Here is a 22,170-nt window from a genome sequence, read left to right as displayed (position 1 = left end):
TGAGTATAGAAGTTAGAAACTTCACAAAGGATAAATATTAAAACTGATAAATCACTGAATAGCTAAGCACAATTGTAGTAGCTCATAATACACAGTGGCTGGTGCTCAATATTCAAATAGTACATATTTGAAAACGTCTCAATTTTTCTTAGTTTAAAAGAAAATCTTTCCTAATACTGTGAATTGATTATAATAAGTGAGTGGACAATAAACTAATATCATCCTTTCTTAAAAAATAAAAAAAAAATAAAAACTAATATCATCCAATCCCAATTTTGAAACTCTACAATGAAAATGGCAGTTCCTGTTTCTGCCGAAGGATTTTTTTTACCAACAATGGTGATGTTGTCGAGTAGCATATAGCGGCACAACAGCGCTACATCGTAACTAGTGTCCTGTGAAACGCAATTCAGTAAATTGTTCTCAAATTGCGGCTATGGCAGCATCGTAGCATGGAGAAATTTGAACCAGTTACTACTTTCCGCGATTCGCAATTCACAGCACTTGATAATGAGCAGCTGCCATTAGTTTGCTATCTTCTGTAAACATAATAATAATCTCAATCCTCCTCAGTCATGCAAAAAATGTCAATAATTCAATTGTTATCCATACTGAGTATCAAACGAGCTTTTAACGAACAAGATCCACAAGGAAGAATCACGGATCCTGGTAAAGTATCACCATTGAGTATAGATATACTATTTCCATTTCTCAATAAGGAATACCCCATTTTCAACAATTCCAATGAGTCGACGGAGAAGTAATCACCACATCGACATTGATAAAACAGTTCTAATGCTTCATCGGCATCTTCAACTGTCATATCATGTAAGCTTAAATCTTCTGCGACTTCGGCAGCCAATGCATCACGCCTTGATCTTTGAAGCTCCTTGTCATATAACAAACGAGAGCTTGAATTGCTTAGAATTTCCCAGGCCTTTTGTACTTTGAGAAATCTCTCTGAAGTTGTTTGATTACTGTCGGATGTATCGTATGTCTTCAATAACTTATCAGGATGTAAATTGAGTACAGCACTTCGGTAACTAGCACGAATTTCTTCATAATCTGCATCTTCCTTAACATTGAGAACCTCATAATGAGTTTCCTCAATGCCATGATTGTCAAGAATCATTTTCGCAACGTTGTCTGCATTCAGCAAAGAAATGTCAGAAACAACAAACAGTCATACTATCACGTAAAAAGTACTAGTCTAGTCAACACAACTCGAACCATATTCCACAAATCCTCTTGTTTGGAACAAATCCTAAAATCCACGAAAATTGTATTTTTAGTTTCATATAATCATCAATAACAAGCGAAGAAAATCTGAAATATCTTAGCGAGTTAAAAAAAAAACATTCAGAAGGTTCAGTCCTCCAATAATGCACTTTTGAGCCCTTAAATCTCGAACAACACCTACGAAAATTTAACCGAAAACCACTAACATATTCGTCTAATAATCATGTTTCAATTCAAACAGGTACTGTTCCAAAATAGAACCCTTAAAATGACAACTTTCTAATCATTTTCAAATGTGAAATACTTCAATTTTAAACACTTCATCTTCAAAATGAACATAAAGCATATAAACTCAGAACACTGTTTGATTCATGATTTTTTTTCTTCTCAAGCAACTCAGAAATCATAATGCAATTATACAGAAACAATTCTTAAAGCATAAAAATGATATTTTGTTTTTTAATGCACTAAAATACTTATATACATTTCATTTAAATTTCCATTATCAAATTAATGAATACACTAAATACTTATTTCAAATTATAGAATTTTGGGGGAAATGGGATTTGATCATGAAGAAGTGAAATTAGACTAGGGAGTTAACAATTAAATACAGTGTTAATTTCATGATTAATGGAAAATAATCTAGGGTTTGGTCCAAAATTAACTTACTGAGATGGAGAGAACCCAGATGGTGGCAACGAAGGTCTTCGCCGTTTGTGGTGAAGGAGAGAGAGAGAGAGAGAGAGAGAGAGAGAGAGACAAGAGTGATGGGAGAGAGAGTATTATGGAAAAATTGAAGTAATCGTGAGGCTAGAATTTGATCTTAAAGGGAAAAAGGATCTTGGCTATTGATTTGGAGTTTATAATTTCTTTATGATTTTGCCGGCACTCTCTTTTCTTAAATGAAGAGATAAACATCACTATAATTCACATACACAATTTCCTTTTTTTTTTTTTTTAAAGATAAAATTCACTTACACAATTGTAAATATATATGGATACATTCGGATTCAAATCAAGTTGTTCGACATAATAATATCTACGTTTTCTATCGAATATGAGTTATGTAACATGCTCTTTTGAACATATACTTCTAACTTTTTAAAATTTAAAATGAGTGTCAATAAAATTTAAAAGTTAGTAATAATATTATTTTAAAAGAAAAGTGAAAATCAAGGTAATTATTTGAATATTAATATAAGTTGGGGGTTTAAACTCAAATTTACAACATTTCTATCAAGTGAGTTATGAGTTGCACTCCAACATTCGTTACTTTTTATAAAGGGTTTTTTCTTTTGACAACTGTCATTTTTCTATACTATAAATTGAAAACAACTTATAAATATGTTCCCCTAAAAGAAAGAATAAATCATTTAGGTCCCAAAACGTATCACATGCTATCAAAAACAATTTAACAAATCAAAAACAACCCATTATTTGATATATTAGTCAAATCAATCCAAAACATTAACTTGATGTTAACAATCGAACAATTTTTTTTTTCAAGAATTAGAGGGTTAAATATATAAAATATAAAAGCTTAAATGTTCTTTTGATCCCTTAACTATTTAATTGGTATAGCTTTGGTCCCTTAACTAAAAAAAAAATTGTTTGAGGATTTTAAGTTTATTTTTAGTCTCGTTTTGGTCCCTTCTGTTAGGTTTCCGTTAGGGTTTTAAAAAAAAGTTAACTCCTGGACACGTGTCACCTTGTCATTGGCTCTGAGTTTTTTTTTTTACAAAAAAAATCTCAAAGCCAATGATAACGTGACACGTGTTCCAGAGTTAACATGTGTCACCTTGTCATTGGTTCTGGAAATTTTTTACAAAAAAATAAAATATATATATTTAAAAAAAGGCAAATTATATGGTACACCCAACAATTTAAGTGTATTGGTACACCAAATCCTTAAATTAATAGTTAAATGAGTTATTTTTTGAAGGAAAAAATTATTTTCTATCACCTATAATTATAATAACTAAATCTTATTTGCCAAAAACGTCAACGCAATAAAATTTGATTTTTCTGAATTCTTATTACTCATAATAGAGAATTTTGATTATTTTTTACAATAAAATGTAAAAAAAATTACGATGATTTTTATAAAAAATGAAATGATGTTTTATCTTATAAAATGATATTTTCTAAAATATATATGTCAACAAACAACTATTTTCTTCATAAAAAATGATAGTTAAATTATAAAAATTATAAGCGAGAGTACCAGTACATCGTAATTTGCGGGTGTACCGTAGAAGTTCCCTTAAAAAAAATTAAATTTCTTTTTTATAAAAAAATATATATATTTTAAAAAAATAAATAAATAAATCTCAGAGCCAATGACGAGGTGACACGTGTCCACATTTAACGTTTTTTATTAAAACTAACGGAAACCTAACAGAAATAACCAAAACGAGACTAAAAAAAAAACTTAAAATTCTCAAACAATTTTTTTTTAGTTAAGGGACTAAAGCGATACCAATTAAATAGTTAAGGGACCAAAAGATCATTTAAGCCAAAATATAAATGTCTGGTACCGTTTGGCCAGACTTTTTTTCGGTCTAAAAGCTACTTTAAAACAAAGTTAAAATAAAGCTCTTTAAGAGCTGTTTGGCAAAATATTGTACAAAACTTTGAATTTATTTTTTGGTGGTGTCTGGGGTTCGAACCCGGAACCTTGCATATATTTATGCATTGTCTATAAATAAAAAAACTTTGAATACATTATGAATTAACATAATAAATAAAAAAATATCTAAAATATTTTTTGAAGGGAAAAAATGTTTAAAATATAAAAGATATATTTTTACCAATACTATATTTACTCAATGACGTTTATTTTGTGTAACATGAATACAAATTTGTATCATCATATAAACGACTTGTTAAATATTTGAATAGGATAAATAATTTAAGGAGGCTCAAATAATAACATAAATAATATCAAAGTAGTTTGGAAAATTAAAAACAATAATCATTTTTTTTTAAAGACATAAATCATCACAAACTCAAATATTTCTACTCTCCATCAACGCAACTCCTATTTGATTTCTAACTTTATTCATGTAGCCTCCATTTTGCACTCTTCCTGGATTATATGAACTGATTTCTTCATTTATATTGTTTTCTTCGTCACGCTCAATCATATCTATAATATGTATATGTGTGTATATATAATGAGAATAATTGGTTTTTTCTTTTCCAATTATACTCTATAACAAATTTTGTTATAAGAATACCATATTTTTAGTGTTGGTCAAAAAGATAAGAATTTATATATATAATATTATATTTGTTTACATTTGCTGGTGTCATTGAAAAAGATATGTTTAGTTTTTTTAATAAGAAAAAGATATGCATAGTTTGTTACAATACAAATGTGTAAATTATATATAAGTATAATTTTTTAGGCAACTACACTTGTACTTTTAATTAAAATCAAAATTTTATAAAAATAATTATACGCATTACACAACACTAACAAAAATTATACGCATTAGCATAACAAAACAAAAAAAAAACAGAAAGAGGAACATAAAGTATTACTCTAAACACTAATGTATGTGTATTTCCGTGGTTGAAGAAAGAGAATAAAAATATTCGGTGTCATTCATTGACAGCGTGAATACAAATATTTGCGTGGTTGTGATGATCAAAAGATATTGAAATTAATATATAAGTGATAAAAAGATAATAAAATTCCTTAAAAAAATAGATAATAAACTTAAATGGAAAAAATTAAATGGACCGGTTAAAAAAAATAAAAAAAAATAAAATGGATGAAAAAAGCGTATTGAAAAAATAAAACAAAAGGTTGCCGGCGGGAGTTGAAGAGAGGTGCTTGTGAAATAAATTGGGAAGAAATAGTTTTTTGAAGTAGCATTCAACAACTTTTGGTTAAAGCTCATTCCATTCAATTTTATGCATTCTAAAAAAAGTACTCTTTTTCGAAGATACTTTATTGATATTGTGTTTGGCCTAGCTTCTCCTTAAAAACGTAGAAAAATGAAAAAAAGTCGGGCCAAACGGTATCTTATAATTTGTCCTTCTAGCCTCACAAATGTTTGTGTCAATCATTCTTTCAAAAAAAAAAAAACATTGTTTGTGTCAATCATGTAAGAATTACCTTTGCTGAACCAAATTCACAACACAGTCAATAACAATGTCACGTAAACTCTTATCGTCACTACTTCGAACTTGCAAAACCCATTCCACTGTCTCACAATGCCATGCCCAAACCCTCCTCCAATCTCTCCTTCCAAACGTCATTCTTGAAACAGACCTTTTACTAGCCTACACAAAATTGGGTCTAATAAGCCACGCTCGCAAACTGTTCGACAAAATGCCACAAAGAAACATGCATTCTTGGAACATAATGATTGCTTCTTACACTCATAATTCAATGTATTTCGATGCATTAACTGTTTTTGAAGCTTTTAAACGATGTGGGGTGTTGCCGGATTGTTACACATTGCCGCCATTGTTTAAAATTTCTATTAGAATAGATGAATGTTGCTTGGGATGGATGTGTCATGGTTTGGTTGTTAAGCTTGGTTATGAGGAAATTGTTGTTGTAAATAACTCTGTACTTGAGTTTTATGTCAAATGTGGGACCATGTCTCAGGCTTTGTCTGTCTTCTCCAATCATAATGCTCCTCGGTATGAAAAATGTTTTTATAATTTATGCACCGTTGTTATAGTTATATGCCCAATAAGGGTCTTGTTTGAACTTATCTTATGGCTAATCCATCCAAAAGATATAAGCAAAATTTCATATACATTTTTGTTTATATTTCATTCTAGAGGGAGTGTGTATTTGCGAAAGTGTTTTTGAAGAGCATATGAAAATAGTTAGCTTATTTTTTGAAGGATTCATATGCTAAATGTGGAAGAGATTTTAAAAATAGCTTATTATTCTGTCCACTAATTGTTTTTAGCTTATTTTGATAAGCTTCTGCATATAGCTTATTGTCATAAGCTTTTATTAGCTCTTTAATTGTAGAAATACTCAAGCAACTTATACTTAAGTACTTATTAAATAGGTGCTTAATTGATTTGTGTATCCAAACTCTCCCTTAGTGATGCATCAATGCGCCAATAGCTATAGGTTGTACTTGTGGACACATCTAACATGCTGGAAGCACTTTAAATGCGATGGCACAACAACATTTTCTTGTTCTGGCATTGTGTCTAATGTGCTTCGATGCACATTTTCCACGTGAAGTGGTGCATGGTACGTGTCCATACCATTTTGTGAATCCAACAATGGTCAAAATTTGTAATGAATCCAATGGTACTTATCCATACGCACTTTGTAATGATTACCTACCTAGTCTCTTTCGTAACATATTTGTCAATCTATCTTGAATACCTTGTTTTCTGATATGTTTTGTAGAGACTCAGCGACATGGAATTTGATGATTTCTGGGTTTGGAAAGGCTGGCTTGTATTCTGAGGCTGTCCATTGTTTCAGAGAAATGTTGAAGTATCGAAATGGGATTGAGTTAGATCACATGACACTCCCTAGCATTTTGAGTGCTTGTGGGAAGGAAGGGGATTTGTTGAAAGTGAAGGAAGTGCATGGCTTTATTGTTAGGAACTTTGGTTTTGATGCTGATGCTCCCATTGGGAATGCATTGATTGATAATTACGGTAAATGTGGTAGCTTGAAGGATTCAGAAAATATCTTCAAGACCGTGTGCTATGTAAATTTAGTGACATGGACAACTATGATATCTTGTTATGGGATGCATGGAAAGGGGCAGGAATCAGTTGTTCTGTTTGAGAAGATGATGGATGAGGGGTTTAGACCAAATGCTGTTACTCTCACAGCTATTTTAGCTAGTTGTAGCCACTGTGGTTTGTTGGATCAAGGCAAGAAGATTTTTGGCTCAATGATTTCAGATTATGGATTAGAGCCCACTGCTGAGCATTATGCCTGTATGGTGGATCTTTTTAGCCGTTGTGGACGTCTTGAGGAAGCGCTTCAGTTGTTGGAAAGAATGAAATCTTCATCAGTGACAGGAAGCATGTGGGGTGCCCTTCTTGCTGGTTGTGTCATGCACCAGAATGTCAAAATTGGAGAAGTTGCAGCACATCATTTATTTCAATTAGAGCCAAATAATACTAGCAACTATGTAGCTTTGTGGGGAATCTATCAGTCCCGTGGTATGGTTCTTGGGGTTTCAACTATTAGAGGAAAGATGAGGGATTTAGGTTTGGTTAAAACTCCTGGCTGTAGCTGGATAAATATTGCAGGAAGGGCTCATAAATTCTACCAAGGGGACCTTTCTCATCCACTTTCTCATATAATTTGCAAGAGAGTATATGAAATTAGCAATACTTTGCTATCAACTAATGATTTGGGAGCAGCATATTTGCTACATGATGATGATACCTTTGCCATGCCTTTGTAGAACATTAGAGCAGGTTCATCTGAATAGAGTCAGGAAGATATCGACATCAAAGTAGTGTCTTTGCTAAATGATATGCTTATAAGTTATGATTCTTTTTGGTTACGACCGTCACCAATACTGTGTACAAGGCTTTATGTCTCAAATCATCTTTTGTGAAGATTGTGAGTCAAAATTTGATAGTTGGATGCAGCAGAAGACAAAGTATGTTAATTGAAGCAGTTGCCTGTTTACGAAAGTGTTCCAGTCATGACTTAGAATAAGAGTTTCAACCTCATTGATTGAAATAAGACCGAATTTCCGCTGATTAACGAGATTGTGAACTCATATTCTTGAGGAAAGCCTTCAAAAGTTATATCTAATTGTTCTTTGATTGAAATGGAGTCGCCAATTGTATTGCGTGAATCGATGAATCATTGAATTCAAAGTAGAAATTCGGAGGCAGAACAAATCTCCAGAGTAGAGAGGCGAAGTTGAGAACGAAGCCGACGAGCCTCAACATTGGTGTGTGCGTGAAAATACACATGAATCTTTTCCCAAAGATGCTAAAAGTGCTTGCAACCAATGGCTCGTGTTAGTATTTTGCTTGAGATTGTGGATTGCAACCAAGACAGCAACAATTACTCTTGCTGCTCCCATTTCAGATATTCTTCTGAGGTTCAATTGTTCTCACAGCCTTCAATGGTGTACAGTTTCATCAGAATTGAAGGATTGACGAGAAAATGATGAAGACGATGAGCTTTGATCACTGGTTCCACTTGCCAACACCACAGAAGGTAGTTCATAGATTCAAGCTTGCCATGGATCGAATTATACTCGCGATACCATTTTAGTTTCAGTGTTCATCACTAAATAGCAGAAAAAGAAACACTGGAACTGAAAAGTTCTTTTCTATGGTATTGATCTTGATTGATTTGATAAAATGGTGCAATCCCTTATCTATAGGGATGCAGTTAAGTTACAACTGTGTCAGCTCGGCATAACAAACTGACAGCCTGGCAATTGTTAAGAATACTATACATTAACATTTGAACTAAAGGTGTAACTACTCTAATAGGGTAGCAATTATCATAAGTAAGATGGTAGAAACCCACGATTTGGATATATGTGAAGACCTATATAGACCCTGGTAAGCTGAAATGTAAGATAGCTTAATTGTCATAGGTGGAGGAAGAGAAAGAAAAAAAAAACTAGACTTAAGTATTAAAAAGGATTTAGATTTAGATGGTTGGTCATTAGACATGATACATAGAAAGTTATTGTTGTATTGTTTGATTTATGTCTCTTATTTCAATTAGTGGTAAACAGCTTTTGTTGCTATTGTTAAAACTCTTTGCTAACTTGCTATCAATGTTTTTCCTATTCTCTTCAATGACTTTGGATGCTTTGTTTCTAAGGGTCATCCAGATCTAAACCAGTGCTAAGGTTTATGGAAATTATAGGTACGTTCCTTTTGGAAGGGATCCAAACATATCTGATGGTTATTTGGGTTATGCACTTTACTGGCAGCTTCAGCTAACCAATGCTTACTAGCTGCTTCTTGATTAGCTTTGTCTCTTCTACTATCTATATCACTTTCCTACATGATTTGGGCTATACTCAGATTATTCATTGTTTATTAAGTCTAGTAATTCTCATTCAACAAGATTGTTAATCTATGTGGATGACATATTGTTAATCTTGAGAAGATTCATGAAACCAAATCATTCTTAGACAATGGCCCTCAACTCTATCTTATCAACACTAGGCCTGATTGACTTTTGCTACTATTAACAGAGTCACACACTCTGTTTTGAATTTGAAGCAAGCACACTATGATGCAGCAGTTCGGATTCTGCATTACATCACTCAGAACAGGAGGCATGTCCTGAATTCAGAATGTCTGTAACTGGTTTCTCCGTCTTTCAGGGTCCTCCCTCATCATGTATTGGAACTCTGGAAGTCAAAAAAGCAGACTACATTATCTAGAACTTCATTGAAGCTGAATATCGTGTCTTGCTAACATTTCATGCGAAATTCAGTTGCTTTGACTATTAGCGGATCTCGAGCTTCTTGTGTCAGTGTCATGTCCTCTATTGTAATAATAAGTCTGCAATTTAAATTCTCCTAAATCCAACTTTTCACGAGCACACTAAGCATATTCAACTTGATTGTCACTTGGTTTGATGAATACTGAAAGTTACTTTTTTTAATACCATACTGAAGGTTACTTACTTTTGTGTTAGGAGTTTGGTTAATTCAGTTTTTTTAGTTTTGATTGGTCAGTTGTATATCTTTTTTGAATTTTTTTTTTTGGTTAATTAAGTTTTTGGTCCCTATAAATATCTGCAGTTTTGTTTTTAGCCCCTATAAAAATAAATCACACTTTTTAGTCCCTACAAAATTTTCCGTTAGTGTTTTTAGTCCCTGTTAAATTAAAATTTGTTTAATTATGCTTAAAATTTTAAATTTTTTAATGATTTTTTATATACTTGTTTAAAACATTATTTAAGGTTCCGCCAAAATAAATTACCTCAAAATTTTATTTTTAGATCCAAATTTTCGTTAGTTTTATCTTGAATTTTTGACGTTTTAAAAAAATTATATTTAATTCATTACATGTTAAAAAATTATGATTTTTTATAAAAGAGATTATTATAATGTTCTTAACATGTCTGTTAAAAATCATTTAAAAATATAAAAATTTAAGTATAATTAAACAAATTTCAATTTAACAGGGACCAACACATACTTTTAGTCTTTATAAAATTAAAATTTGCTTAATTGTGCTTAAACTTTTAAATTTGTAACATATATTTTTCACATACTTACTTAGAATATTATACTAAGTTCCTCCGCAAAAAAAGTAACTTAAAATTTTATTATTAGGTCCAAATTTTAATTAATATAATTTTGAAAATTTGGCTTTTAGAAAAATTCATATTTAATTCATTACATGTTAAAAAAACTAAAAAAATTTACAAAAGAGTGTCTTACGATGTTATGAACATGTATGTAAAAAATATTTCAAAAATTTAGAAGTTTAAGTATAATTAAACAAATTTTAATTTAACAGGGACTAAAAACACTAACAGAAAATTTTGTAGGGACTAAAAAGTGTGATTTATTTTTATAGGGACTAAAAACAAAACTGCAGATATTTATAGGGATCAAAAACTTAATTAACCCTTTTTTTTTTTTCTTCCGTCAGTTGTATTTCGAGTAATGGTCTAATGGATGACTGCTCTTGTGAACTTGAATATTTATCTTTTTTTCTTTGTAGTTACTTGAATATTTATCTTATTCGCATTGAATTGAAGAAATTCATTTAGCTATTCTCAATTTCAGATTTTTATAATTTTTTTTCCAGCTATATTCTTTCAAAGAAATTTACGGCAAAATAAATAACTCATACGGGTAATAAATTTACACTTTTAATTGAAGAGAGCTGGTCTGTAGGGAATACATTTTGGTACACTCTAGTCCTTCAACATTTAAAAATATGTCTCACTAAATTATGTGGATCTTACATAAACTCATTAAGATCTATACCAATTTCCCTTAAAAAAAAAAAAAAAAATCTATACCAATTTCTCCCTTAAAAAATCTATACAAATTTCTATTAAGAATGTGTTAAAAAGAATGAATTTCTGGTATTTTTGGTTTAGAAAACATTTCTCATTTTGTTTCCTTTCAAAATTATTTATTTTTACAAGAATTTAGTCTTTAAATGATTAAATCTAAACTACTAAAAAAAAAAAATCAATTTAATTCTTAAACTATCATAAAAACAACCAAATTTGTTAATCGATTAACTCTAAATAATTGGTGCGAGGATTTTTTTAAAGACTTTATACTAGTTGATTTTGTTAATTTATTTTTAAACGGTAAATTGATTTATTTATTTATTTTTGTGACATTTTAGAGACTCGTTTACGTCACAAAAACGACACAAGAAGGGTGCCGTTTTGGTAAAGAGAAGGAACAAAGCTGAGTTGAAAGAAAACGCGAAAAATCGGAGGGATGGAAGAAGATTTGGATTTCGGGAAGAAGGTTTCGATAAACGACGACACGATGGAAGTAGTTGATTCCACCAAAATCGTTGTTTTGCTTCGTAGTTTTCTCGATATTCAACAACGCAGAGCTCAAGCTTATTCCAAACTCAAAAGGTTCGTTACTTTTGTTTTTGATTCCGCGAAATTGCACAAAAATTCAACTTAATTTCTTCTATTTTTTTCATCTTATATTTACTTTACCTTATATCTATTTTGTGAGTATCTTTTGATCTGTAACCTATGGCAAATAATAATTGAAGATGACGACTCAGTTATCAATCCCAGAGAGCAAGATGACTGTTATTTTGAAATGTTAGTAGCTATGTTAGTTTCCGGAGATAAACCCGACACCTCCTAGTTTAATGTCCCTTAGCTCACCAACTGAGCTACCTACACGGAACTTTTATATAGGGGTGGGCATAGTTTGGTTCCGGATGAAAATTGAACCAAACCGAACTGTTTGGTAAATTTAAAATAACTGAACTGAACCGAACTGTTATTATAGGTTAAGTTGAAAAAATATAAAAAAAACCATCGAATTTTAGTTACCGAACTGTTTTATACAGTCAATATAATTTAAACCGTATCAATGCTGTCAACCGTGGAGTTGTTATTTGACAACACTATGTAGTTTGTACTGAAAGTCGTATCGTGAAACAATAACAAAATATGTTCAAATTCTGTTACGCTATAGTGACTATTAGACCACATTGTTCCATAATACATAAAAACTCAGGAACTGGATGTGACGTGACTATTGGTGAAAAATGATAGCAGGAACGAGACAGCCTAACGTTTAAATCTTGCCGGCTTGTTTTTGGAATTTTGACCTGATTCTGAGATGTGGTACTATAGCGGTTGTGGAAGCTATTATTTTGGCTGCTGCATCAGCCGCTATACTAGATTGTGCTGCCATTGTGTGCCATGTAGACACCACGGACTGATTTACTCTGTTATATTATGTAATTAAAGTCTAAAAATATAATTAAATTTCTAGGTTTAAGTTGGTTGTTTTTTTAAAAGGTTTTGTAAATTAAAATTTTACTTGTAAGTTAACTTCAATCTTAGGGAGTAATGCTAGTGTGCAGTGTGCACCTTTTTCGATTACGAAAATTCATACATTGTAGTAATAGGGCTAGTGGATCTCTGATAGTGTGTCCATGTTACTTGCCAAATGTTTCGTAATGACATTGAAATTTGACACTTGGCAGTGGATTTTCTGACTACATGACTTCTGGAGGGGAATTGGCTTATCAGCAGCTTTGCGGTGGAATCACATCAGAGTTTAATGATTGCTCAAAAAAGGTTTGACACATAATCCTAACATTATCGTTTTCTTTTAATATAAGAAGATTTTGTTTAATTTTACTGCATTCTTTAACAATGTTTTTTTTTTCTTTTTCTGATTTAGCATAGGTCCGTGAAATGGAGTCACTGTTTCAGAGCCCTGACTATAGCCGCATTGATCTAGCACAAATCCTTAGAGCTGTTCAAGAACAGGAAAAGCAGAAACTGCATCTGGTAACCCTCTAGTTTAAGGACATTTCTTCTACTAAAAACAAACTTCATTTGTTTGTATTGATGCATAAAACCTATGATCATTCTGTATGAATGTTCTTTTCTGTACTGTGTTCTTTTTATATCTTCTATCTGGCTGATGTTAAAGTTCAAACTCAAACATGCTGCCATTTATGTTTATGATGTTTTATGTGCATTATTGGTATATCGAGTGGGAACTCTTTGACCATTAAATCTTCGGCAATTCTTCTATTGTTAAATTATTGAAGTGTTTGTTAAGGTGGTAAGCACAGAAAACCTGTTTAATTTAATCAGCTATAATTAGTATTAGTGACATAGTAACTTGATCCTGTTGGAATGTTTAGTCAAATGTATCGAAGTTTCATACCCTCAAGGATGTTCCTTTATTTCCATGTTTGTTCAACCTGTTGAGGCATTCTTTGTTTGGTTAAAATATTAGCTCAACCTGGTGAATATCTAAATGTAGCCTTCTTTTTTAAGTTAAATCAACTTTTTACGAAAGTGCATCCTTGTTTATACCAAGATTAAGGCTTTTTCTTTCTTCTATATGACATGCTACCTCAAATCACCTGTTTTCGGAAGAAAAAAAATTATGAACTGTGTAACACCCTTGGTTGGATTGGATTAGGGTAGTTTCTCTTACTTAATACAAAAACTTCAGTCCTGGTGCGAAATCAGAAAACTTCTCCTTGATCAGACTTAACACATTACTTCTACACAAATACATTTCCGATCACACTAAGAAAAACAGTAATGATTTTGTTGAATCACTTGAACGGAACGATTATATTTACTTTGCTGTTCTTTCTCAAGTGGCGTTGCTTGCAGTTGGTTGACCTTGGATACCAGTTAGTTATTCTGCTTGCTCTTAATTGTCGACGTGATTTGAACTCTTATTGCTTTTAATCTGCACTCACCTCAATTCAAGTGTTTTGTATTTTGCTGATAATCACTTCACTTTAAAGACAGCTACCCTTCAGCTGTTAAAAAAAGCTGGTCGGCCATCTGAACGACTGGTGAGCCATGAGAATTGCAAATTTACAAAGCCAACAGAGCATGAGTGCGTCCATGTTAAGGAGATCACTGAAGCTTCTGGGACTGAAGAAGCAGAAGCAGATGCCGAGTATGATAATGCTTTGAATGAAGCTATTAGAGGTGTCCAGGATGCTGTCAATGTCATCAATGAACATCTAGAAGAAGTCAGATATGAGATTGCAGCACTTGAAGTAGAGTGATACTTTGCTGATTCAATACTTAAATGCTCTGTGCTAAGAGATATTGGCAGGTGTCTACAACCAGTGAAATGTACATAGGCACACTAAAATGCAGTTTGTGAATTTTGTTGTCACAATTTATATATTAAAATGCTGAAAAAATTGATTAAGAAAATTGATTTAGATGTGTTTTTAACACTTCCTTACTTGATTGTAATTGATGGTTATTTGGATGAGTACTCAAATTCAGACTTAAGTTTTAGTTGAGTCAAGTTTTTGTTTATGATAAACGAGCAGGATCATTCATGTTCTTTACATCTTCCCCTTTTGCTATTTTATAAATTAATGTCATTTATTCAACAATGTGAAATAAAAACCAAGCCTAGTTTCATTTACATGGGCATGGCAACCGGGTGGGGACAGTTTTTTCATTCCGGATCCCCATCGGATGGATTTGAGTATCCTCGCACCCGATCTCTAACTGGAGTGAAAAATATAACACAACCCCGTACCTAATGGGATTCAGGTATCCTCGCATGAAGTTGGACAACATATTGGTTAATTTTTTTATTAAAAAAATACTTAATTGCATTTTTAGACCTTTTTTATCACCATTTTGCATAATTATTAATTAGTCCATTTGTTTTAAAATTTGACAAATTTGGTCCCTCGATCAAATAATTAGTCTAAAATATAGTGATATGACATGTTTTAAATTGAAATTTTTAAGGAGTTTTTAAACAATTTCATTAGTGTTTTTTTGAAAAGGACAATTTTATTAGTGTTGATCTTTTCTCACCATCGAATCATATATCATATATCATGTCTTTCAAAACATATTATATCACCCGTTTTTTTGTCTAAAAATATGATGAAAGGATGAAAACTGTCAAATTTTAAAATAGAAGGACCAAATCTGCAAAATGGTCAAAATTGAAGGATCAAAATTGCAATAAGCAACAAAAAAAAACAAGTAAACACAACAATGTCATTACAACAATCTGATTTTTTTTTTTAAAAGAAAATTTCGAAGAAACGGCTTCTTTTTCAACCCCATAATTTTTAAAAACCCTTCTTGTTTGGATTTACTCATTCGGACAGAAAAAAATAATACTTTTTTGATCGAATTTATTCAAATGCGAGAAAAAATTATATTGTTTTTCTATTAAGAGGGGTGCAATATAATTGTTGTTTTCCTATTATGAGGCTAATTTGGTTTTGAACTTTTTTAACTTGACTGTTTTATTTGTTTTAATCACACAGAAATTTAAAAAATGATTTTAAACTAAACTCTCATAAGTGTAGAAAAAATTACATAATAATTTGTGGAAATAACTTACTCAAAATATAGAGAACAATCCAATTGTTTGTCACATTGTACAAGAGCTAATCTAAATGTGAGTTTGGCCCTAAATGATAAAATAATAGGCTCCCATGAAGCACACCTTCTTGGATTGGCGCATAGTGATGTCACCCAAAACGCTATGAGAATTTGAAGATGGAAAGATTAAGTGCAAGTATACATTGTCCAAGTTATAGTTTAAAAAGATATTGATCCCACAAGGATAGGGAGCTATAACTTCCTATAGCTTTTTAACATACAAATTGTTTGCAAGAAAATAAAATAAAGGTTAAAATATGGTTTTGGTCCCTGCAAATATGTTTCGTTTTGATTTTAGTCCCTGTAAAAAAAATTTGTTGTTTTTGGTCCCTGCAAATATGTCTCATTTTGGTTTTGGTCCCTGACCCCACTTTTATTATGATTTGCACACATGGCACATGATGACTGGACTCATTTATTTAAGAAATAGTCCCTGCAAAATCTTTTGATTTTCAAAAAGGTTCCTGCAAAATATATATTTTTTTAAAAATAGTCCCTAGAGGGAAGGGACTATTTTCAAAAACAAAATATTTTGCAGGGACCAAAAACAACAATTTTTTTTTACAGAGACTAAAACTAAAACGAGACATATTTGCATGGACCAAAATCATATTTTAGCCTAAAATAAATTATTTGTCACAACAATAAAGTAAAGATAAAGGTTTGAGAAAACAATTAGAAAGACTTAGAAACTCTCAAAGGTAAAAACGTGGTTTAAACAAAGAATCAATTATGACAAAGCTTTGCTACGATATACAAAGTTATAGCTTTTCATGGCTTCTTGACAACCTGGTGGCCTCTAGGAGATGTTTCACTCGACAATCATGTTAAGCACGTGAAGACTTCCTCTTGGAGGCACAATCACATAATCTTGACCCGCAACATTGCTAGGTTAGGTCATTAACAGTTCGAACCGAAGTAATACTATGTTGAGCCTTTTGCCTATCACAAGAGTCCTAGTTGGATCTTAGCGCTTCCAGGCTCCTCCAAGATCTAGTACTCGTGCAAAGTAACCTCTTTTTTTCTCATCACCTTTCGGTTCATAGGAACGTAACTCATATCAAACAAACATTTTCCATTCCTATACCTTTTCGGTTTCAGGGAACAATATCATCTAAAGCAAAATAGATCAAGTTTCACTTTTAAAGATTTTGAGTTAAAACAATTTGTTTGAAAAAAGCACGAAGTTGTAGCTTTTAAATCTTAAGCAAAGAATATCATAATTTTATCATGTTTAAACCACAGGAAGGGGTTTAGTTCATGATAAGTTTAACCAAGAAGATGAAGGTAATATGCAACATAAATAAAATCATGAAAAGCTAAATTGATAGATAAAATAGTGCTAACAATATATTACAATCCAAGAAAAAAAGGTGAGTTTGAAGTATCACCCAAATAATTTGTAACTCTAAATCACTAAGAACTGACACTCATGCTCATCTATGAAGAAGATGAGATGGAGTGAAAACTCTAGTGATGCTAACCCTAGCTGGACTTCCCCACTCAATTCACAAGTGTAAAATTTCGGACCTTTGGCACTAATGTGTGGTTGTCCTTTTGTGGTACAAGGTCAACCACTACAAGTTGTACCATTTGATCAGTTCCTCTGTGAGTTGTCCTTATCTTATCCTACCTACTCCAAGCATATTCATTTATTCCAAGTACTATCAATCATCGGCATGAGCTCATATAACTTAATCATTAAGCAGTGAGAAAGAGTCCCATGGACTTGTACTGCTGTATGACTCGGTTGGCGGTCATGAATGCTACATCCTTCCATATCTTCAACGATGCATCATCCATTCCACGTTGTCGCTTGTCATATCTCCAATGTCATTCTTCACCTTGTTCCATCAAACATCTAAAACAAGCATTACTAGTTCAAAATGGTCAAATAACACAAAAACTAATTAAACCATAAAATCTTGAATAGACATTGTTTAGATGCTTTAGGCCATGCATTCATTCAATTTCTCGTTCATTATGGGAGATAAGTGCAACATGATAACCTATACTTAAATAGGATAGACCTGATGCAAGCCAATAAAAAATTTGAAGCCACAAAAAGTCAAAAACCATCCTCTCCTACATATTAACTTAAAAAATGTTACTCTTTGAGAAATATACTTTTTTGCCTTAACACTAGCTTAAAGCTTCACATTATTGCTTTCAAACATCATACACTCTCTGACTCAATGAAACAGAAAACTCATCACTTTTTGAGAGAACCCTTGAAGCAACATGACACTTTTTCGTTAATCTCGATAGACCTTTCGCCGTTATAAGAAAAAGGTGCATCAGGTTACCCTACAATACCCCCTTTTGAGCTACAAACTCCTTAGTGGGATTGAAGAACAGAAATCGACACCAAATTCAAACAAGACTGCATCCACTTTTGCCATAAACCAATCCTCCCTAACACTTTCTCTATTTTTTTATGACAAATGTTCGTATATTAATTGTTGATATTAGTAATTTTTCTATTGTCATGATTCGAACCTTAATCCTTTAACTCCTTAACCAACATGTAATCAAGTCAATAAAACTCATTTTAATATCAAAATTAACATAATTAATCAATTATTTAAAAATTGCATAAAACTCAAACGAGATTGGTTTTTATAGAGACAATATTTCAAGTTTTACTTGTATGTCTTTGAATTCGATGACTTTGTCTCTATCTTTCTCATAATCAACAATTCTCTCTCATAAAATAATTTATTTCAATATTTCATTTATCAATTAAATACATAAAAACTCAAAATCTTCAAAAAGTATTTTCTCAATATTATCTTTTTTTTGTACGCAAAAGACAATAGTCATCAGAAGAATAATAATATTTAAACATGAAAAGTTGACAACATTTTAAGATAATTCTCGATTTTTTTTTTTTTGCAATAAAAACAAGGGTTATGCTAACCGGTGCTCCAGGTTAAGAAGTCGAATATAGGAATATTTTTATTAAATGTTTAAATAATGACCTAAAAATGGTAATGTTTGCATTCAAAGTTGTGTAATAAATATATTAAATATTTTCTCTTTTGACTTAAAACTTCCTCTTCTGACTCTCTGAACACGGGATACTAGTTAACATTACCCTAAAAACAATAACGAGACAGTAAAAACAACTAGATTTTTTACCCGTGCTCCGCTCTGGTTTATTGTAAAGAGATTGACATACGAATAATAAAATGCAATATATAATTGGTAACGGTGAAAAAATAATTTGTAAGGTCACGTCTTTCCATTTGTAAAGTTCTAAATATCAAAATATATGATTTTTGTGTTGTGTGTGAAATTTTTACACGGTTTAGGAATTTTTTTTTGGAGAGAAACACGTTTAGGCCTTGGTATATATAACCAAGTTTACATGGAAATTAGGGAAGCCGAGTTTGCATGAAAATTAGGGTATTCTGTTTGTGTTGTGTGTGAAAAAATATTGTAAAAAAAAAAAAAGCAAGAGGATAGCAAAAAAAAAAGGCAAGAGGATAGGAATGAAATTGGTACGATCTATTTTTTTAGTATTAAATAAGTACAAAATATTTCCTTAAACAAGAAAGTGTACAAAAAATTGTAAAAAAAAAATGTATAAAATAGAAGGCTTCAAACGTGATCATTGATAGATATGCTCATAGTTTCTAGAATAAATGTGCAGCATCAAATAAGTGTAGAATGATTAAAAAAAATAGACCATTGACCCGTGCTAACGTACGGGTCATTTTAAGAAGTAAATATTCATCGTAAAAATAAAACAATGTAGTTCGCTTGAATGTAAAAATTGTCGTGAATCAAAACATAATGTCAATTACGATAGACTTTGTTATTGTTCCATAATTCTAAGACGCAGTTCCTGTTACTTTAACATAACATATAATTTTAAAAGGGAAATTGAAGTTCGTTGACATGCAAATAGTTTCAATAAATAAGAAAATGAATAGTACACAAAAAAGTCATACACATTACGGAAAACTTCTATGTAGACTATGTAGACCACATTTGATGCAACATCGGTATCATCGCCGTCCTCGTCATTAATCAATATATCTTTAAACCACCCCTCGAGCAATACGTGTGAGTAGGATATGATGGTTGAGCAATAAAGAGTATTACTTATCACTATAAGCACAAAATAGTGGAACAAAATTAGGAAATGCCCAACATTTTAGGATAAAGATTAATATGAATAAAATGAAATTAATATTTTTGATGGGGCATTTCTTTTTTTTTTTCTTAAGAATTGGCATGTAAATAGGGAGGGCGCAGAACAAATGGATGCGCTTGAAGTGGAATAAATTTAGGAAATGCCCAACATTTTAGGATAAAGATAAATACAAATAATATGAAATTAATATTCTTGATGGGGCACTGTGTTTGACTTAAGAATTGGCTTGTAAATAGGGTTTAGGGGCGCATAACAAATTATTAGGATAGTTGACTCGGGTTAAATGTAGTAGTTACTTGAATGAGAGGAATTAAGATTTTTAGTTTGTTTCCACCCAAAACATATTTTAGAGATGTGGATGAAATCTCTTACTTATTTAAATGAGAGAAATTAGGATTTTAGTTTGTTTCCATCCAAAAGATACTTTAGAGATGTGGATGAAATCTCTTAGTTACTTGAATGTGAGAAATTAGGATTAGGATTTTAGTTTGTTTCCACCCAAAACATATTTTAGAGATGTGGATGAAATCTCTTACTTATTTGAATGAGAGAAATTAGGATTTTAGTTTGTTTACATCCAAAAGATACTTTAGAGATATGGATGAAATCTCTTAGTTACTTGAATGAGAGAAATTAGGATTATGATTTTAATTTGTTTCCACCTAAAACATACTTTAGAGATGTGGATAAATCTCTTACTTATTTGAATGAAAGAAATTAGGATTTTAGTTTATTTCCACCCAAAAGATATTTTAGAGATGTGGATGGTATTTCTTAACTACTTGAATGAGAGAAATTAGGCTTCAATTTATTATTGCCACAAAAAAAAAAAAAAGGAAGGGCGCATACCCCTTAAAGGAAGGAATTTTTTTTGCCATTGATGGAAAAGGTTTGCAATACATTTTTAAAGGATTCTAATGTTGACTAAAAATTCCCATTTTAAGTTTAACATATTACAAATAGGGTCCGGCTAACCGGTGCCCCCGGGGCACGGGTTAAGCATACCATAAAAGGAAATTATTACCATAAAAGGAAACTGTTTTTGACTTTATTATCAATTAATTACACAATTTCAATGCATTAACTACTATATAATTTCCTTTTTCATATCCTTAACTAGTGCACTGGGGGCACCGGTTTGCATTTCCCTTACAAATAAGACAATTAATTATTTGAATATATGCTCTTTTAGGAATGTTACTAAAATGAAATAATTGTCACCGAAAGGTAGTAATTGTTAGTAATAATGTTACTAAAAGTGTCACCAAAAGGTAGTAATTGTTACTAATAATGTTACCAAAAGTCATGTTACTAAAATGTTTTAGTAACTCAGCCATGCTACTAAATTGATTCAGCAACACAAAAACATACACAAACATATAAGTTTCCCTTGTTAGCAAAATTCACGTTACTAAATTGTTTGAGCAGCACAAACACAAATATATAAATCAAAAAGCAAAGCAAGCAAGGCTAAATTATTTATGAAATTCAAGGGACATTTGCTAAATTCAAAGACAAAAAAAATTAGATTCTTCCAAAACTCTAAGAAACTAAAACTTAAAATTCAAACTGGAAAAGTCTTGCACAATTTATCTAAACATGGACTAATTGTAAATAATATCAAGGTAAATGGTATCATGTGACCCAACCATCGGAGTACCCCCCTCTAATCTTCACACCTTCGCGGAGCCAGCGAGCTTCCACAAACCTTTTCCAACGCCCTCCTATCTTGATGTGTTCATAAGGAATAGTTACAAAAGTTAGCTCACACACCCATATGTTACCGCAATCGTCAATAATGTTCACAATTGTTAAGAGTGTATCAAGCATCTACGGAACATTGCCGGTGTAAAAAAGAATCTGCAAAATTAGAAATCCATGTAACTTATATCAACTAAACGGAAAAGGAACAAAAAAAGTTAAGGTGGACACGAAAAGTGTATCATACCATGCAACCTTTAGTAACATCATACTCAGTTAATTTTTTTTCGAAATCAAGAACAATGTCACTGATATTGTGACGATAAGCGAGAAGAGATGTTATTGGGGGGAGATAGTCATCGAAAGTTGCTTGCAAATTCATCTTGTCAAGAAGGAAATGCATAGGGGATCAAAAACCGGGTAGGGGATACTCTTGTGAAACCTATCAGTCAACCGTATATCAAACTGTCCGTCACCCACAAAA

At 31.7% G+C, this 22,170-nt stretch overlaps 3 protein-coding genes across 7 annotated transcripts; 2 read left to right on the top strand and 1 right to left on the bottom strand.

The window, feature by feature from the left end:
• Positions 1-2,115, bottom strand: LOC25488486 (DPH4 homolog). The gene is made up of 2 exons (XM_013603344.3): positions 1,912-2,115; positions 1-1,146 (listed from the first exon to the last, which is right to left on the bottom strand). Exon 2 carries the CDS (start codon positions 1,130-1,132, stop codon positions 596-598), a length of 537 nt encoding a protein of 178 aa, XP_013458798.1. The 5' UTR covers positions 1,133-1,146; positions 1,912-2,115; the 3' UTR covers positions 1-595.
• Positions 2,116-5,310: 3,195 nt separating this feature from the next.
• On the top strand, positions 5,311-9,911 carry LOC25488485 (pentatricopeptide repeat-containing protein At3g24000, mitochondrial). 5 transcript variants are annotated; one of them, XR_003010688.2, is made up of 4 exons: positions 5,311-5,901; positions 6,638-8,431; positions 9,063-9,097; positions 9,432-9,909. XR_003010688.2 is itself a non-coding variant. In XM_013603343.3 (2 exons), exons 1-2 carry the CDS (start codon positions 5,405-5,407, stop codon positions 7,656-7,658), a joined length of 1,518 nt encoding a protein of 505 aa, XP_013458797.1. In that variant the 5' UTR covers positions 5,311-5,404; the 3' UTR covers positions 7,659-9,030. The 5 variants fall into 5 exon arrangements, 1 of the variants encoding a protein (XP_013458797.1); XR_003010687.2 differs by having other exon boundaries at positions 9,053-9,097; XR_003010686.2 differs by having other exon boundaries at positions 9,063-9,911.
• Positions 9,912-11,574: 1,663 nt separating this feature from the next.
• LOC25488484 (uncharacterized) lies at positions 11,575-14,732 on the top strand. The gene is made up of 4 exons (XM_013603342.3): positions 11,575-11,803; positions 12,901-12,994; positions 13,106-13,210; positions 14,194-14,732. Exons 1-4 carry the CDS (start codon positions 11,658-11,660, stop codon positions 14,461-14,463), a joined length of 615 nt encoding a protein of 204 aa, XP_013458796.1. The 5' UTR covers positions 11,575-11,657; the 3' UTR covers positions 14,464-14,732.
• The last annotated feature ends 7,438 nt before the right edge of the window (positions 14,733-22,170 follow it).

Source organism: Medicago truncatula, chromosome 3 (assembly GCF_003473485.1).
Source record: "Medicago truncatula cultivar Jemalong A17 chromosome 3, MtrunA17r5.0-ANR, whole genome shotgun sequence".
Lineage (NCBI taxonomy): Eukaryota > Viridiplantae > Streptophyta > Magnoliopsida > Fabales > Fabaceae > Medicago > Medicago truncatula.
This window is presented reverse-complemented; position numbering and strand designations above follow the sequence as displayed.